General features: G+C 52.6%; 1 protein-coding gene across 1 annotated transcript; it reads right to left on the reverse strand.

Moving 5' to 3' along the window:
* Positions 1 to 479: 479 nt before the first annotated feature.
* PLVAP (plasmalemma vesicle associated protein) lies at positions 480 to 14,542 on the reverse strand. Its single transcript, XM_082650931.1, has 6 exons — positions 14,100 to 14,542; positions 8,397 to 8,493; positions 7,566 to 8,278; positions 5,560 to 5,617; positions 5,343 to 5,424; positions 480 to 1,116 (listed from the first exon to the last, which is right to left on the reverse strand). The coding sequence occupies exons 1-6, from the start codon at positions 14,466 to 14,468 to the stop codon at positions 1,110 to 1,112; spliced, it is 1,326 nt and encodes a 441-aa protein (XP_082507057.1). The 5' UTR covers positions 14,469 to 14,542; the 3' UTR covers positions 480 to 1,109.
* Between the last annotated feature and the right edge of the window lie 1,707 nt (positions 14,543 to 16,249).

Raw genomic sequence — 16,249 nt, forward strand, 5'->3', positions numbered from 1 at the left:
AAAACAGGCTGTGGTACCTCAGTAATTGTTGTCTGTACCTGGGGGAATCTCTGCAAACCTAGCAAAAACAAAAGCTACAAATAGATAATCTGCTTTTTCAGAAACCGCTTTTTATTTGTATTTATTTAAGAAACTGCTTTTAAATATATGCTTTTTTAAAAAATAGGAGAAAAAGCTGCTATTTTAAACAAACACTAAATTGACAACAATGCTGTCACAATGTGGGGTTTTGTAGGCATTTCATGAAACCCTTATTGACTATGATTTTGCCATTTCTCTTCACATATGGAGATGCCTACCGCTTGGGGGAAGCTGGTGTCTACTCACGTTTGCTCCGGGTTGAAGGGTCTTCTGACCTGGGGATGCTGGCGATGGGATTCTTCAGCTTTCATCTTATTCCTAGTTTTTTTTTCTCACTCAGAGCCTGATGGTACCTTTTGAAAGCAGAAATCATGACTCTGGAGTCTTTGAAGGGATTTGATAACATTTATTTAGTGCCACTAACATTTATATGGGTCACAGGCAGGGCTGGATATGGAGGGGAGAGAGAGTGAAGGGGCAGCACCCTCGTGGGCTCTGAGGGGTCCCCTGGACCAGATGCTCCCTCTCTCGGGGGCCTGGAAACTCTCAGGGGAGGACGAAGGTGAATGTCTTCCTGTTCTCACTCCCCCAGACCTGGAGCGCTAAGATGCTCCAGCTGAGTGTGGGATGCTGTGGGTGCCTTGACCCGCGTGCACAAAGGGATGTGATTCTGGGCAAGGGCTGGGCAGAAAGTGCGTGTGTGATGGCGCCGTGTATCTCTGTGATGTCATTGCCTTGTCTCTGTGTGACGTCACCACCACGTCTGTGTGATTGATGTCACTGCATCTGTGACGTCGTCCCGGCATCTAGGGGGTGAGGGATTGTGTGGTGCGGAGAGAGTGTTAGGGGGTGTGGGTGCGGTGTGGCGGAGGATGAGCAGAGGACGCAGGCCAAGGGCGCCCCCTTTGTCGTGCGTGCGTTATCTGACTCCACCCTGGCTGTGTCCCTCGCCGTGGGCGTCTCGCTGCACCTAGTCTCCAGACCGGTGAGTCGGGGCCACCCCTCGGTCCTCGGGGCCTAGAGCCTCCTCAGCCACTGGGGCAGGAAGGAGATGGGAATACAATAGTCAGTCAGACAGACAGACGGCAGGACAAACCTCGCCTGGGCCTGCCTCTTCCCCTGGGCCCCTTCTTGTTCCCAAGAACCCTAGGGCTCCTGCCGGTTTCAACCTGCCCTTAGATTTCGCCTTGTTGAACCTCTCTGGGACAGGTGGGACTGAGATGTGTGCCTATCCATTATATAGACTGAGGTTGAGAGGGGCTGCCTCCTGTGCTCCGGCCTCTGTTGCAGTCTGTCTGACTCTCTCCTCTTTGCTCCCTAAGGCCCTGGGGATCCTGGGTGTTTGCCCAAAGTCCCCGGCCCCCAGGCAGGGCCTCAGTTTCCCTTTTGGTCTACACAGAACTGACCTAGACCTGGCCCCTCACTCATTCCCAGGAGGGTTTTTCTAATGAGCCTGCCCCTACTCACATGCTCCCATGGCTCCCCAGCGCCCTTGGGACAAAGCCAGATCTTCTGTATCTGGCATTCAAGGCTCCACCCACTGTGCCCCCACCAGGCCTCCCCACTGGGGAATCAAAACCTGACAAAGTACCCCCCAAATTCTCAGAGCCATCACTTCACTTCCGCCCCTCCCCCTCGCCTTTGCAGGAGCCATCCCGCTGTCTGGGATGCCCCTCCCCCTCCTGGGCCTGCCAAAGGTTCTCACGAGGGGTCAGAGGTTGGCTCAGAGGCTGTTTCCTGATGGGGGAGGTGGGGGCCTCTGCCAAGTCCTGCTTCCGCTGGCCCCCTCCCTTCCTTCCCTGGCTCTTCCCTGGGGCCCCCGCAGCCTCACGTTCCTTGGCTGGCTCTGGTGCCCCCCTTCCCAGCTCCAGGCTCTGTCCTCTACCAGAATTCACAGGCTCCAAGGCAGCCCCGACAGACATCCTTTAACTACTCCTGCTCACCAGCCTGCAAGGGAGGGTCATCCCTGGCCATTTTCAGAGACTGGGGCTCCTAAACCCCATCGCTCATCTGGACCAGCACAGTCGCCTTCACCCCTGTCTCAGGTTCCCACCTTCACCCTCCACAACAGCGACCAGAATGAGCCTGTGAACACCTGAGTCGGGTCACATCCTCTGCTGTTCACAGCCTTCCCAGGGCTCCCAAAGTCCTCACTGCAGCCCCAAGGCCCTGCCTGATTTATCCTGACCTCACCTCCTCCCACTCTCCCCTCGATCACTCAGCTCCAGCCACACCAGCTGCCTCACTCAAACTCACCGGGCATGGATGGTCCTGCCTCAGGGCCTTTGCACGGGCTGCGCTCACTGCCTGGTGCACCCTTCTGAGAATCCCCTCATGGCTCCTCCCTCATCTTCTTTAGTTCTCTGCTCAAATGTCACCTCCTCAGTGAAGCCTGCCCTGGCCCCGCCCCCACCCCACCCCCGCGGAAAAGTCCAACCTCCTCAAGCTTCCTCATCCCTTTTCTGTTTCACTCATCACCAAGGGTCCCTATCATGGCTCCCTCATCTGGTTCGTCATCCACCTCCCCCACTAGACTGTCAGCCGCACGAGGGTGGGGATTTGGATTTCTGTGCCTTGTTCCTCCCTGTGTCCTCAGCACCCAGCAGCTGCTCAAGAAATATGGGTTGAAAGAAAAAACAAACGGTCATAGTGATGGCAGTGAACTTGAATCGACACTCACTGTGTGCTCGGCTCAGAGCCAGGGCTGAGCTCCCATCTTCAACCTTCCACATTGTGACTTGTGCCATCTCCAGCCACGTAGCCGCTACACCAATATTCACTTAATATTTGTCTTCACCTCCATTGTGTTGTGTTTTTTTAATTTAAATAAAGTGATCTCCAAAGGATACTCAGTCTTACCAAGTAAAGGAAAGCTGGTGCATTTGCCATTAATAGAAAACCACTTAAAAATGTTCAATGAAAAAGCAAGACCATGTTCTCAAGTGCAGCTGACGCCGGAGCCTGGGTCTGCCCTCCCTCTGTGAATATGGGAGAACTGCAAGGGTCTGGGAGGCATTAGGGTGAGTTAGCAGCAGCGCAGACTTTCTCGAGGCCCGGAAGGAATGAGTGGAAAAGGAATCAACAGTCCCCATCATGGGGTGGGTGATTTGATGCGGGGCCTCGGATCTGGTCCCCTGTTGGGTGCATATAAAATTTGGACGTTACGATTCAGTCACTCACTGGCTGTCCACTGAGTGCCTGGCCGAGCTGGGGCTCAAAACCGGAGCCGAAGACCCCAGCCTGCTCATGCCCGGCCCCTCTCTCAGAGGAAGGCAAATCAAGGCGGGAGCCCATGGACCAGAAGCCCTTCCTGTGACACTGCAGAGAGAAGCAGGAGGGGCACAGGCTTAAGTACACATTGTTTCCTCTGTGGCGGTGGGCGGGGGGGGGGGGGGGGGTGGGGACGTCATTTGGGGTAAACAATGTCAAGAGCTTCCCCATCCTCAGCTGCGACCGGGACAGGCTTGGACTGGGTGCCTGGCTCCATCCCTGACTTGCTGACGCATGACCCCGGGCTGATCACTTCCCTGGGGCCTCAGTTCCCTCCTCTGAGAAATGGGGATAATAATAGAACCTCCTTCCTTGCCATGATGGCTTCAGGCCAAGATGGAGAGAGGAAAACTGTTTGCTCAGAGCAGGGTCTTCTCCCTACCCCCTTGCTTCCCTCTCTGCAGGCTGCCCGAGGCTGAGGGATTTCTCCCAGGCAGAGCTATCCAGAGCGAGGGGACCCAGTTCCGTAAGGGGATGAGCTCCCCGTCAGAGGGAGTATGTAAGAAGAGGCATAGTGAAGATGGAGCTGGGTGCGGAGGACCGTGGGGAGTTAATGACAGACGTTTGGAAATCTTTTTGGCCCCAAGGGCTTTGTTTAGCACCCTGGGGCTGAAATAGACCTCGCTTCACCATAGCCTGGTGGCAAAACTGATGCTACAGGCTTTGGGATCAGAGGGGTCTGACAAAAATCCCACATACCTCCTTGAACCTCAGGTCCTAAACTGCAAATGGGCTGCCCATCCTAGGTCAGCAGTGTGGTCCTGAACAGGGTAGGGGGTGGGGGGTTGGGGGGGGTGTAAGAGTGACCCTGGAGGGAGCACAGGGTGTTCTTGGAGCTGTGGTCTGAGTCACCTTCCCCGTGACGCACAGGGTGTCGTCCAAGAGATGACCAGGCCCTGGGAGGCAGTGAGGGGGTCAAAGGCATGGAGCCATCACCTGAACATGTGCCAGGCACCCTTGATGCTCCCCACTGAGGCTCTGGGTTCCTTGCTCCTCCAGCCATGTGTGGACAGCACTTGACGGCTGGCAAAGCATTTGCATGCCTTTGATTTCAGAGACCCCCATTTTTTTTTTTTTTTTTTTTTTTTTTGCAGTATGTGAGCCTCTCACTGTTGTGGCCTCTCCCGTTGCGGAGCACAGGCTCCGGACGCGCAGGCTCAGCGGCCATAGCTCATGGGCCCAGCCGTTCCGCGGCATGTGGGATCTTCCCGGACCGGGGCACGAACTCACGTCCCCTGCATCGTCAGGCGGGCTCTCAACCACTGCGCCACCAGGGAAGCCCAGAGACCCTCATATTTATAGAAGTAGAAAGTGCAGCTCAGAAGGGTGGAGTGAGAGGCCCAGGGTCACTCTCGGACACTGCTCTCCCTCTTCCCCTTCCTCGGCTCTGTTCACTTCTGCCACCCTAGTCCGTCCACAGGGCCTTTGCCCTGGCTGTTCTTGCCACCTGGAGCACTGTTCCCCTTGCCTTCCCCCAGGCCAGCTCTTGTCTAGCCTCCAGCTCAAAGGTCCCTTCCTCATCCAGGCCCTCCCTTTCCTGTCTGGAGTCTGATCGCCTAGGTTCATGTCCCAGCTCTGGCTGTGTTACCTGGGGCACGATGCACACCCTCTCTGTGCCTCATTTGCTTCATCCAGAAAGTGGGGATAACAGTAGCTCACCCACGGATTAGGATTCTGAGGATTAAATGAGTTAATTGGGCAGAGAGCTTAGGACTGTGCCAAGATCACAGTAAGCATCCGATCGTGGCAGGTTCTTGGTCACCCTGCCTCCTTCATTGTCTCTTTGGCCCACTACTCGGGAGTTTCATGAATGGAACTGTGTGTGTCTTGGTCACTGCTGTATCCCCTGGGTCCAGCATAGGGCCTGGTATACAGCAAGTGCTCGATTAAGGAAGCAACAAGTGTGATGCGAGCCTCCCTCCACCCCAGTCCTGTACCCAGCCTCATCCAAAGCCTGAGATTGAACTGTCTCAGCCTGTCCAGAGCCTCACCTAGCTGATGCTAAGACACTGCTGGCAGGGGGTCGCTGGGACTCCAGGATCCTCCTCTTGAATTCCTCCAGCCCAGCTGGGTCTGCCAAGAGAGGGAGGGGTCAGCCCCGACCTAATGCCTTAGTAACCATCCCCCCAGGGTCAGGGAATGGGCTGGCACCCCAGGATCCAAGGTGGAATCCGCCCCCCTCTCCTGGCTCTGCCCTCTGTCACTCACCAATGGGCGGGGGATTGGGGGCAGGGCCTGCAGGTCTTGGCACTGGTATTGACTGCGACTGTGGGAAGAAGGGTGAAAGGAGGTTGGTGGAGGCCAGGGATCCCAAACACGAGTCCCAGGGAGTTTCCTGCCTCTCCACACCCTTGGAGACCTGAGTTCCTTCCAGGGCAGAGAAAACAGACAGATACCCATGGAGAAGGACACGTGATGATGGATATATAACCACCTGTAGACACCTGCCTTCAAATGATCGGGGACTGCAGGGACCGGCTTCCCTTGGCAGCCCCCGGAGACCCCACTCTGCAGGGGTCCTGCCACGGTCTCCATTACAGCCTTGGTGCCAGCCTGACTCCAATCCAAGACCCCATTGGAGCCCATCCACCCAACCCAGCCCCGCTCCAGACTGAAGCTGACCCACTCTGTAAACCAACTGGCCCTCGATCCTCAATGCCATCCCTTGAAGGACCCTGAGACGATCTTTCCAAACCTGAAATCCAAAACCAGTTCTGAACTCAGTCACCTAAAATCAGATCCCAACCTGAAAACAGACCCTCCCTTAGAATCAAAGCCTGACCTTAACCCAGTCCCAATGACAAACCTGATCTGATCATAACTTTACATCTAACTCTGACCATAGCCCATCCCCTAGACCCAGCCGCTATGAAAAATCTACCCCCCACCCCCATTCCCTCAGCGCCAGCCCGGCACTCCACTACAGCCACCCATAAATACCTTCCCAATACCACGCTCAACCCCAGCTCAACCTCAGACCTCAGCCTCCACCTGAGTTAGAACCCCAGCCCAGCCTCAGCCCAAGATCAACGTCCACCCGGCTTCTACTCTAGACCCAGTCTTGACCTGCACTCGAAGCCCAGGCTCACCTAATCCTTCACGTCGAATATATCCTAACACCAGCCACCCTAAATGCAGCCCAGTCTCAACTCCTAGCCCACGGTCAATGCCAATTCCAATCTTAATGCCCATGAAGTTCTGAATCCGCCCTTGGCCCCAAACTTCTAATCGTCTCTAGGCCCACCAACCACCTACACCCGCCTGAGCTTCCACTCCAGCCTCAACTGAATGCAATCCCAAACCCCCTGAAACCCTAGATTCGCTCTTCCCCAAATCCTTGATCCAAGAGCCACCCTGCATGTGACCCCTGACCCAACTTTTAACCTTTCCTCACAATCCAAACTCCAAACTCAACCTAATTCTAAGACTAATGAAATCTTACGTGGAACCCTAACCTTAACCCAAATCAACTCTAGACACAGGAGTCACCAAGAACCCACCTTGACCCAACTCTAACCACAAATTTACAGTCCACGTGAAGCCTTTCTCTAGACCTGCCTTAACCCTCACCCTAACCCCAGTATCACTTCCAGTCCTTAACCTGGTGCCCCCTGATCCTTCAACTCAACTCAAACCCATCCCAACCCTGACACCGACACTGGATGAGTCCCTAATCCTAAACTTAAGCCAATTTTGAGGCCCACCTGCCTTCCTAAACTCAACCCCAGTCCTTAACCCTTTCTTAATGTCATTCCCAATCCAAACTCCACCCCAAACCTAATGCCAATAAAATTCCTACGTTAATACATAACCACAGTCCTAAAGCATTAGACGCACAGTCACCCATGTCTGATCTCAGCCTCAAGCCTAAATCCACCCTCAGTGTCTCAGCTCACCCCAACCCCAAAGCAACCACAATTCTAGATTTGCCCCTCACTCAACCCTGGACCTGACAGCCACCCGACCTCCAACTCCAGTCTTAACCCGACACCTTTTCTCAATGCTGATCCCCATTCCGAGCTCTGCCTCAATCCTGACATCAGTGAAACCAGTGAAATTCTCAAGTGAGTCTAAGTAACCCAACCTAGACTGGGAAGCCAACCTCCACACCAAGAAAAAAAAAAAAAAAGTTCAAACCCAACTTCAACATCAGCATCAGCTTGGCCTCCAGACCCACCCCGAATGCAACCTGAAGCCAGGGACCTCTGGCCCACCTTCGCCTTGATGCAGGTGTCCAGGGCCGAGTTGCTGACAGCCAGCTGTATCTTGAGCTGCTCAGCCTCCCGCTTCTTCTCCTCCAACTCCTTGGCCAGGTTGTCACGCTCCTTCCGCAGCACTGCTTTCTCCTCCAGGGCCAGCTGGGTCTGCCGGGCACATTCAGCCTGGAGCTTGGCCTCCCGGGCCTGGGCCTCCTTCCCCACCTTCTCCTTGGCCTCCTGACTGGCGCGCAGACCCTGTTCGGCCTCCAGCTTCTGGCGCTGGAGGTCCGAGTTCTCACGGGTCACACGCTCGATGCCAGCCCGCAAGCTCCGGGCCAGCTCCTCCACCTTGGAGCTCATGAGGGTGGGCATGTGGTCGCAGGTTCTCCGGATGGAGGGCAGTTCCGAGCCAAGGGGATGGAACATGCTGTAGCCCAGGCTTTCGAGGGAGCGCGGGATGATGGAGTCCCTCCAGAGGTTGCGCAGCTCGATCTCAAACTTGTCCTTGTCCAGCGGGAGGCAGAGGGCCTGCACCTTCTGCAGACGGTCCTCGGCCAGCTGTCGCTCCTGCCGCTGCTGCTCCTGGGCTTTGCTGCACTCGGCCAGCTGTTCCTCCATCACTCGCTTGCCCAACGCCAGACTGTCCTTGTCTTTGGTACATACCACCTTCTCCTTTGCCAGCTCCACCTCCAGTGTCTTGGCTTTCTGGTTCAGTGTGAGGGCCAAAGCTAAGGGTATAGGACCATAAGAGTCAGGAAGGTTGGGGGCTGCCAAGAGACTGGGTGGGGAGTCAGCTACCCTGCTCTCCACTGTCCACAATTGTAACCCTAACCCTAACCCACTCACCATCGCAGCTCTTGTTACTTTCTTTGAGTTGTTCTTGGCATTGTTTCTCACTCAAGATGATGGCAGCCATGTACCGCTGGTTGTTCATGTAGATCACCTGTCCGGATGTGACACAGGACAGAGCTCAGTGTCCGGCTCCTGTGGGACCCCCTGCCCCCGGCGCTGCCCAGATTCTCAGGGCTGGGGCCTCAGATCCAGCACCCAGGTGGTCTGTGTTGGCATAGTTCACAAGGACATGGCTTCTCTACAGGGGATGCTGGTCTGATCTTCAAAAGTTGTTATGATTATAGACAATGGAATACTACTCAGCCATAAAAAAGAATGACATTTTGCCACTTGCAGCCACGTGGATGGACCTGGAGGGCATTATGCTAAGTGAAATAAGTTAGACAGAGAAAGACAAATATCGTATGATATCACTTATATGTGGAATCTAAAAAATACAACAAACTAGTGAATATAACAAAACAGAAGCAGACTCACAGATAAAGAACAAACTAGTGGTTACCAGTGGGGAGAGGGAAGAGGGGAGGGGGAATATAGGGGTAGGAAATTTAAAAAAGGGTATTATGGGATTGTATGAAATCATGTGTGTGAAACTTTTGAAAACTGTAAAGCACTATAGAATTTAAAGGATCTTCCATTCATTCAATTAAAAAAAAAGTTAAAAGAAACCCCACCTGGACTTCCCTGGTGGTGCAATGGTTAAGAATCTGACTGCCAATGCAGGGGACATGGGTTCGATTCCTGGTCTGGGAAGATCCCACATACCGTGGAGCAACTAAGCCTGTGCGCCACAACTACTGAGCCTGTGCTCTAGAGCCCAAGAGCCACAACTACTGAGCCCACGTGCCACAACTACTGAAGCCCGTGTGCCTAGAGCCCGTGCTCCACAACAAGAGAAGCCACCGCAATAAGAAGTCCGCACACTGCAACGAAGAGTAGCCCCCGCTGGCCGCAACTAGAGAAAAGCCCGCGCGCAGCAATGAAGATCCAACGCAGCCAAAATAAATAAATTAAAAAAAAAAACCCACCTCTTTCCCTAGGCATTTTAGTCAACCAAGATAAAAAAAAAGTTATGATTAATACTATTTGGCAATAAAAAGGAACAAAGCACTGATATATTCTACAACTTGAATGAACCTTGAAAACATTTACGGCCAATTAATAACGGATTTTGGCTGTGCTGTGTGGCTTGGGGGAATCTTAATTCTCCAACCAGGGATTGAACCTGTGCCCTCAGCAGTGAAAGCGCTGAGTCCCAACCACCGGACCGCCAGGGAATTCCCCGAAAAACAGATTTTTTTTTTTTTTTGACAAGAATGCTGTTATGGGCTGGATTGTGTCCCCCACCCCAAATTCCCATGTTGAAGCCCTGATTCTCAGGACCTCAGAACGTAAATGTATTTGGAGACAGGGTCTTTAAAGAGGCAGTTAAGTTAAGATGAAGTCATTAGGGTGGGTCCTTGTAAGAGGAAATCTGGACACCCAGACATGCACAGAGGGAACGTGATGTGAAGACACAGGGAGAAGACAGCCATCAACAGGCCAAGGAGAGAGACATGGAACAGATCCTGATGGGCCTGGGAAGGAAAGAATTCCGCCAACATCTTGAACGTGTGCTTGTGCGAAAATAAAGTTTCTGTTATTTAAGCCACCTGATTTGTGGTACTGTAAGACAGGCCTAGCAAACTAATACAGATGCCAAGATCGTTTCATGGGAAAGAAGATTCTCTTCAACAAATGGTGCTGGCACAACTGGACAGCCACATACTAAGGAATGAATTTGGACCCCTACCTCACACCATATACAAAAATTAGCTCAAGATGGGTCCAAGACCTAAATGTAAGGGCTTAAGCTATAAAACTCCTTAGAAGAAAACAGGTGTTAACTCTGCATGACTTTGGATTTGGCAATGATTTCTTAGATATGATACCAAAATCACAAGCAACAGAAGAAAAAGCAGATAAATTGGACTTAAAAACTTGTGCATGAAAGGACAACATTAAGAAAGGGAAAAAAACAACCCATAGATGGGAAAATATTTGCAAATCGTGTGTCTGATGATGAGAATAGTAACCAGAATATATAAAAGTAAACTCTTAGAAATTAATAATAAAAAACAACCCAATTGAAAACTAGGCAAAGCATCTGAACGTTTCTCCAGAGAAATAGACATTTCTCCAGAGAAGATATATAAAAGGTCAACCAGCACATCAAAAGATGTTCATCATCTTCAGTCATCAGGAAATGCAAATGAAAACCATGATGAGATATCACCTCACAACCATTAGGATGGCCATAAATAAAACAAAAAACAAGAATGGGCAAGTGTTGGTAAGGATGTGGAGAGACAGAATTCGCAGGCAGTACTGATGGGAATGTAAAAATGGTGGCGCCACAGTGGAAAGCAGCCTGGCAAGTTTTTCTAAAAGTTAAACATAGAATTACACTATGACCCAGCAATTCCACTCCTAGGTATATATACCCAAGAGCAATGGAAGCATATGTTCACACTAAAACTTGCACACAGATATTCACAGCAGTAGCGAAAAGGTAGAAACAGCCCAAGTGTTTCATCCACAGATGAATGGATAAAACGTGATCCATCCGTACAGTGGAATATTATTCGACTATCAAAAGGAATGAAGCATTGACACACGCTACAATGAGGATGAACCTTGAAAACATCATGCTGAGGGTGAGAACCCAGACACAAAAGGGCATATAGTGCAGGATTCCATTTAAAGGAAATCTCTGGAGTAAGTAAATCCATAGAAACATACAGCAGATTTGTGTTTGTCAGAGGCTGGGTGAGGGGGAAGGGGAAGTGACTGCTGGTGGCGTTTCTCTTGGGGGTGATGAAAATGTTCTAAACTGAATTGTGCTGACGGTTGCCCAACTCTGTGAATGTACTAAAAATCATTGTTATGTACACATTTTTCTTTCATCTACACGTTTTTTTAAAATTATAGACACTTAATTATTACTATTCTTTTTGGCCGCACCACACGGCATGCAGGATCTTAGTTCCCGGACCAGGGATCGAACCCGTGTCCCCTGCAGTGTCCCCTGCGGTGGAAGGGTGAGTCACAACCGCTGGACCGCCAGGTAAGTCCCCGTTATGTACACTTGAAATGGGCTAATTGTACGGCATGTGAATTACATTTTAACTCTATAACGTTTTTTATGTCTTTAAAACTTTGGAACAGAACGCTCTGCAGAAATATAACAAGGAAAGGTATGAAGGGTGAAGAGGGTGTGCCTTTCTGCCACTTTTTGTCCTTACTCCTTTGGAAGCTGGCCCTGTCCTAATGACCTGGGCATGGGGGAGGACAGAAATAGCTCTGGAAGCTCCTGTGACGTCTGTTTTCAAAAGCCTTAACTACAGAAAGGGAAGATCTCAGGGTACGAGTTGCCTCCAAAGATGAAGTGCGAAAGAGGTTTTCTTCCAGTTGGAGGAGAAAGCTCCCAAAAATACAGAAGTATTTTTCTGCACAGGTTCTCAGATGTCAAGATGATGAGAAGACTATTTACTTAGATCGAGTGCAATCCGACAATACAAAAAAAAGTATCTTCTCTCGTTAAGGAGTGTTCAGGTACGTCTTTATGAAGTAATTCAGGAGTCTCTCCCTCACTTTCCTGTAGCCATGGTTGCCCTGGACTCAGAGGGAGAGAACTAATTGATTAGTGAACAAGTATAAACAGTCTGAAGGGTTTTCTGGAATATTTGTTAGGACATAAAGCAAGGAAGCTCTCAAAGACTAATGGAGTTCCACCAAAAGACACAGGAGCCAGATTGAGGGTGTTCCTACGGCCTATTTCAGGATAATTTGACCATCAAAAAGATTATTACGAATGCTGGATAAAGAAAAATCCATGACAAAAAAAATCTCTCCCGCATGCGTCCTGGGTGGAGGTGCTTCCTTGACCCAGGCAGAGTAGGGCATAGCCTAAAAAAAACACACTGAGTTAATTTCCCCTTTCTCTCCCAGGGTCTCAGAGCCAGAAATGCAACTGCATTTGCAGAGAATTTAAGAAAAAAATCCATCTCATAGCACCACCAGGATCGGGGAAAGATCAAAATTCATACTTGGTACCATCAGACATGTGGGGCTGCCGTGGCAGGGGTGGGGCTACTCCCCAGCATCAGTGCCCGCTTCCTGGGGGGTCCTTGGAGAAAACCCTGAGGGGTTCCAGGACAGAGGAATTTGTCAACTTGTGTGTTGGGGGAAAGCTACGATTTTCAAAATTTAAAGTTGTAAAGAGGCAGATTCTTAGATTTCTAATATTCTACGATGGGGCCGTCCGGGATTCGGAGATGCGTGTGAATGTCTGAAACTTTATGATAAAAACAAAAAAAACCCAAACCAGAAACAACAACAAAAAAGGGATTTCCCTGGAGGTCCAGTGGTTAAGACCCTGGGCTTCCACTGCATAGGGCATGGGTTCCATCCCTGGTGGGGGAACTAAGATCCTAGCGCAGCGTGGCCAGAAACGAAAAACAAAATCCAAAAAACAAAAGAATAAAACTTTATGATCCTGGGATTGCTAATGGCTCCTGGACCGGAAGACCATGCGTGTCCTGAAAGATTCAAAAGGGCCAGTTCCCGGGAACTGAGAAGTCTGAGGGAGCTGCCCTTGTCAGGAGTGGGGAGCATTTGAGGGGGTACATGGTCCAGCCCTGTGGTCTGAGGGGGGACTTGCCTCATTTGGGGGTCTGAGGGAGACTCACCTTTTTCTGAGGATCTAAGGGGGACCGGCCCTGTCCTGGGGGAATGAGATGGGGAGACCTCACCCTTGCCTGGGCAGTTCTGAGGGGAGCTGTGCACATCCTTCCTGCCCAGTGGCAGGGGCTGGGTGGTCTAAAGCCCCAGTAAAGGCCTTTTCTTTCCACGGTCCCCTGCCCCAAACAGCCCAGACACCTCCTGTGGGAGAAAGACAGCCTGCCCCTCTCCCCAACCCTTCCCTTCCCCTGCCCACCCCTTCTCTCACCCCATTCCAGCCAAAGCCTGAGGAGGCAACATCTCCTCAGTGTTCCCAGGAACGGGACCTCCTCAGAGGAATCGTGTATGTGTGAGAACATGGGGGATCTTGCTGAGTGCGTTTGACAGGAGTTGGGGGTACGAGGGGGGGATGACAGTCTCCACGAGACCCAGGGTTGCCCATTTCTGCTCCCTGCTGCCCCCCGTCCCCCAACAAGCCACCTCTTTCCTTAGGCCTCCATTTCCCCTCCGCAAAAGGGTTTGAAATCTTCTCCCTACCTCCTGGGACTCAACGAAGAGATAATATTTCCTAAGCGGACATCCAACCTCAGGCAAACCTGAACCATTCATACCAATTGCTAAGAATCCAACACTCTGAGCGTTTATTAAGCCCGCTCTTAACTTGCAGCTAGTGTGTGCTGGTACGTTCTGGGCGCTTTATACACATTAAGCCATGGGCCTAGGTCTGACCACAGACCGGATGCCCAGTTCAACTTGAACTCCAGATAGACCACAAATCCTATTTTAGTCTAAGTGTGTCCCAAGTATTGCATGAGATATACGGACAAAATATGCATTGCTTCTCTACACGGGCTCGGCACGCAAAACGTAGGGTCCGTGACTGTCCCTGTCTCATGAACGAGGAAAGTGAAACTCAGAGAGGTGAGGTGACCAGCCTGGGGTTCCCCGGGACGGGTGTCCGGCCTGTGGACTTACCCGGTCGGCCTGACACTGGCGGAAGCTGGCGTTGATTCGGTCCAGGTCGCGGCGGGCGTTTAGCAGCATCAGCATGATGGCATCCTTGGCGCGGGAGGTGAGGTTGAGCTTCTCGGACAGGTTGGCCTGGGAGGCTGTGAGCCCCACCACCTGGCCGTAGAGGCCGTCAGCCCGGCGCTCGGTGGCCTGCAGGTTGGATTCGGTACTCACGTGCGCGTTGCCGTAGACCATAAAGAGGACAAGGCCCAGGATGATGAGGAATTGGATGAGCGAGACAAAGAGGAAAAAATAGCGCAGGTAGTACCAGCAGCCCCTCGGGCTGCCCCCCGCCCGTGAATAGGGTCCCCCGTGCTCCATCGCCGAGCCCATCTCCTCCCAGCTTCTGCCCGGTGCGCCGGCACTGCTCTGCTGGCTGGTCTGCTCTGGGTGGTGGCTTCTGCCCCTTCTAGACCTTGCCACGGCAGGGGGGAGGGGGGAAGTGTTTATATTACTCCTCTTAATACTTCCTCTGCCTGGCTCCTTCCTGGCCAGGAGGAAACGGGGGCTGTGGGTTATCACAACACTCCCACCCGGGCTGTGAAGGGAAGGGGGGAGGGCACCATGTCACGTCTGGGCCTCTCTGATTAACGCTGGGTGGGGCACCGGCGAGGGGACCAGGCCTTCTCGGCCTTGCTGAGCCTCATTTTCCCCACCTGCCCTTGCTTTGTGCCCAGAGCTGGTCTCACCTGCCTGTGACCTCATGTCGACATCCCCATCGTGGGGAGGAGGATACCGAGACGATGGGAGGAGAAAGCACCACCTGGGTGTCTCACTCTGGTCGTTCACAGAGCTGGACTCACCTCCCCTCAGGGAGGGCTGGCTACAGATGTGTACCCACCTTACATGGCAGTGATGATTACAGGAGCTAAATTGTGCGGAGCGCTTAGCTGAGGGCCAGGCACACAGTGGGTGCTCAGTAATTGGCACAGGAAGGCCTCACGGAGGGCTGATGGGTGGGTGGTGGTGGCGCGGGTTCCCCTAGCTGTCATCCCACCCAATGCCTGGCTCGTGTAGGCGCTTAGTAAGCACAGGCAGCAGTGAACCTGGGGCCAGGGTGAGCTTGAGTGAGGGGCTTCTCCTGTCTCGGTTTTCCCCTCTGTGAGATGAGGTGGGCACAGTACCAGGTCCCAGGGCCGGGGAGGGGGCTGGGAGAAATGATTTGCCGTTGCTATTATTACTGCTGGAAACCTCATCTTGGGGCTCTGTGAGATGGTGAAGGGGAAGCGCCAGATAGAGGGGGTCAAGCTTCACTGTGGGTCACCCCCAGGTGGGCAAGGAAGGGGTTTCGGGACCAAGGAGCAAAGGATTCTGGGTATGCCCTCCTACATGTCCCCCCAGATCCAGGAGCTCCAGGGAAAACCCCTATGCTGGGTGATGCCAGAGGCCTCACCAAGAGCCCCAGGCCTGGCGGTGAGGGGTCCTCAGTCTTGGGGAGACAGAGTGGGACACAGCCCCTAGCCCCATGGGGTCAAGGCTGACAGGATCCGAGGGGAACGGGGCAAGGGGATGGAAAGGAGGCTGGACCGTGGGTGGGTGACGATAACACAGTTGCTGTCCACTGCCTGTGGGGGGCACAGCAGGCTGAAGGCGGTGGCATGGGGACCCAGCCCCCTATTAGCCAGGATAGTGGAGTGGGGGGTAGTTGAGCGGGGAGGGGTCCTCCAGGGTGGTGTTCATCAAGGAGGTGGGAGTTGGGTCGGGATGGAGGAAGTTCCCAGGGATGGGCAGGAAACCCCTGTCTGACCTTTGGCCTTTGCAGCTACCCATTGATTCCTGATTCCGGACCCTTCCCAGCCACTACTGGGAGGGAGGAGGGTTGGGGGCTGCAAGTGGTGCCCAACCAGCTATTTCTCTGGGTTGGTCAGGCCCACCCAGAGTCCCCTGGAGCAGGGTGGGAGGAGGACATCTCCCATCTGCATTAATGGGGAGTCATGTAGGCAGAGTGAATACATGGTTTCAATGCAGGCCTCTGGAGTTAAGTTCTGGCTGGGCCACCTACCGCTGTAAGACCTGGGACAAGTGACTTCTCCTCCTTGAGCCTCAGTTTTCTCCTGTCTAAAGTGGAGGCAACAAAGCCAGTTGTGAGACACTTGTCACAGTGCCTGGCACAC

The sequence above is a fragment of the Grampus griseus genome (genome assembly GCF_964374135.1).
Source record: "Grampus griseus genome assembly, chromosome: 3".
NCBI classification, from domain to species: Eukaryota; Metazoa; Chordata; class Mammalia; order Artiodactyla; family Delphinidae; genus Grampus; species Grampus griseus.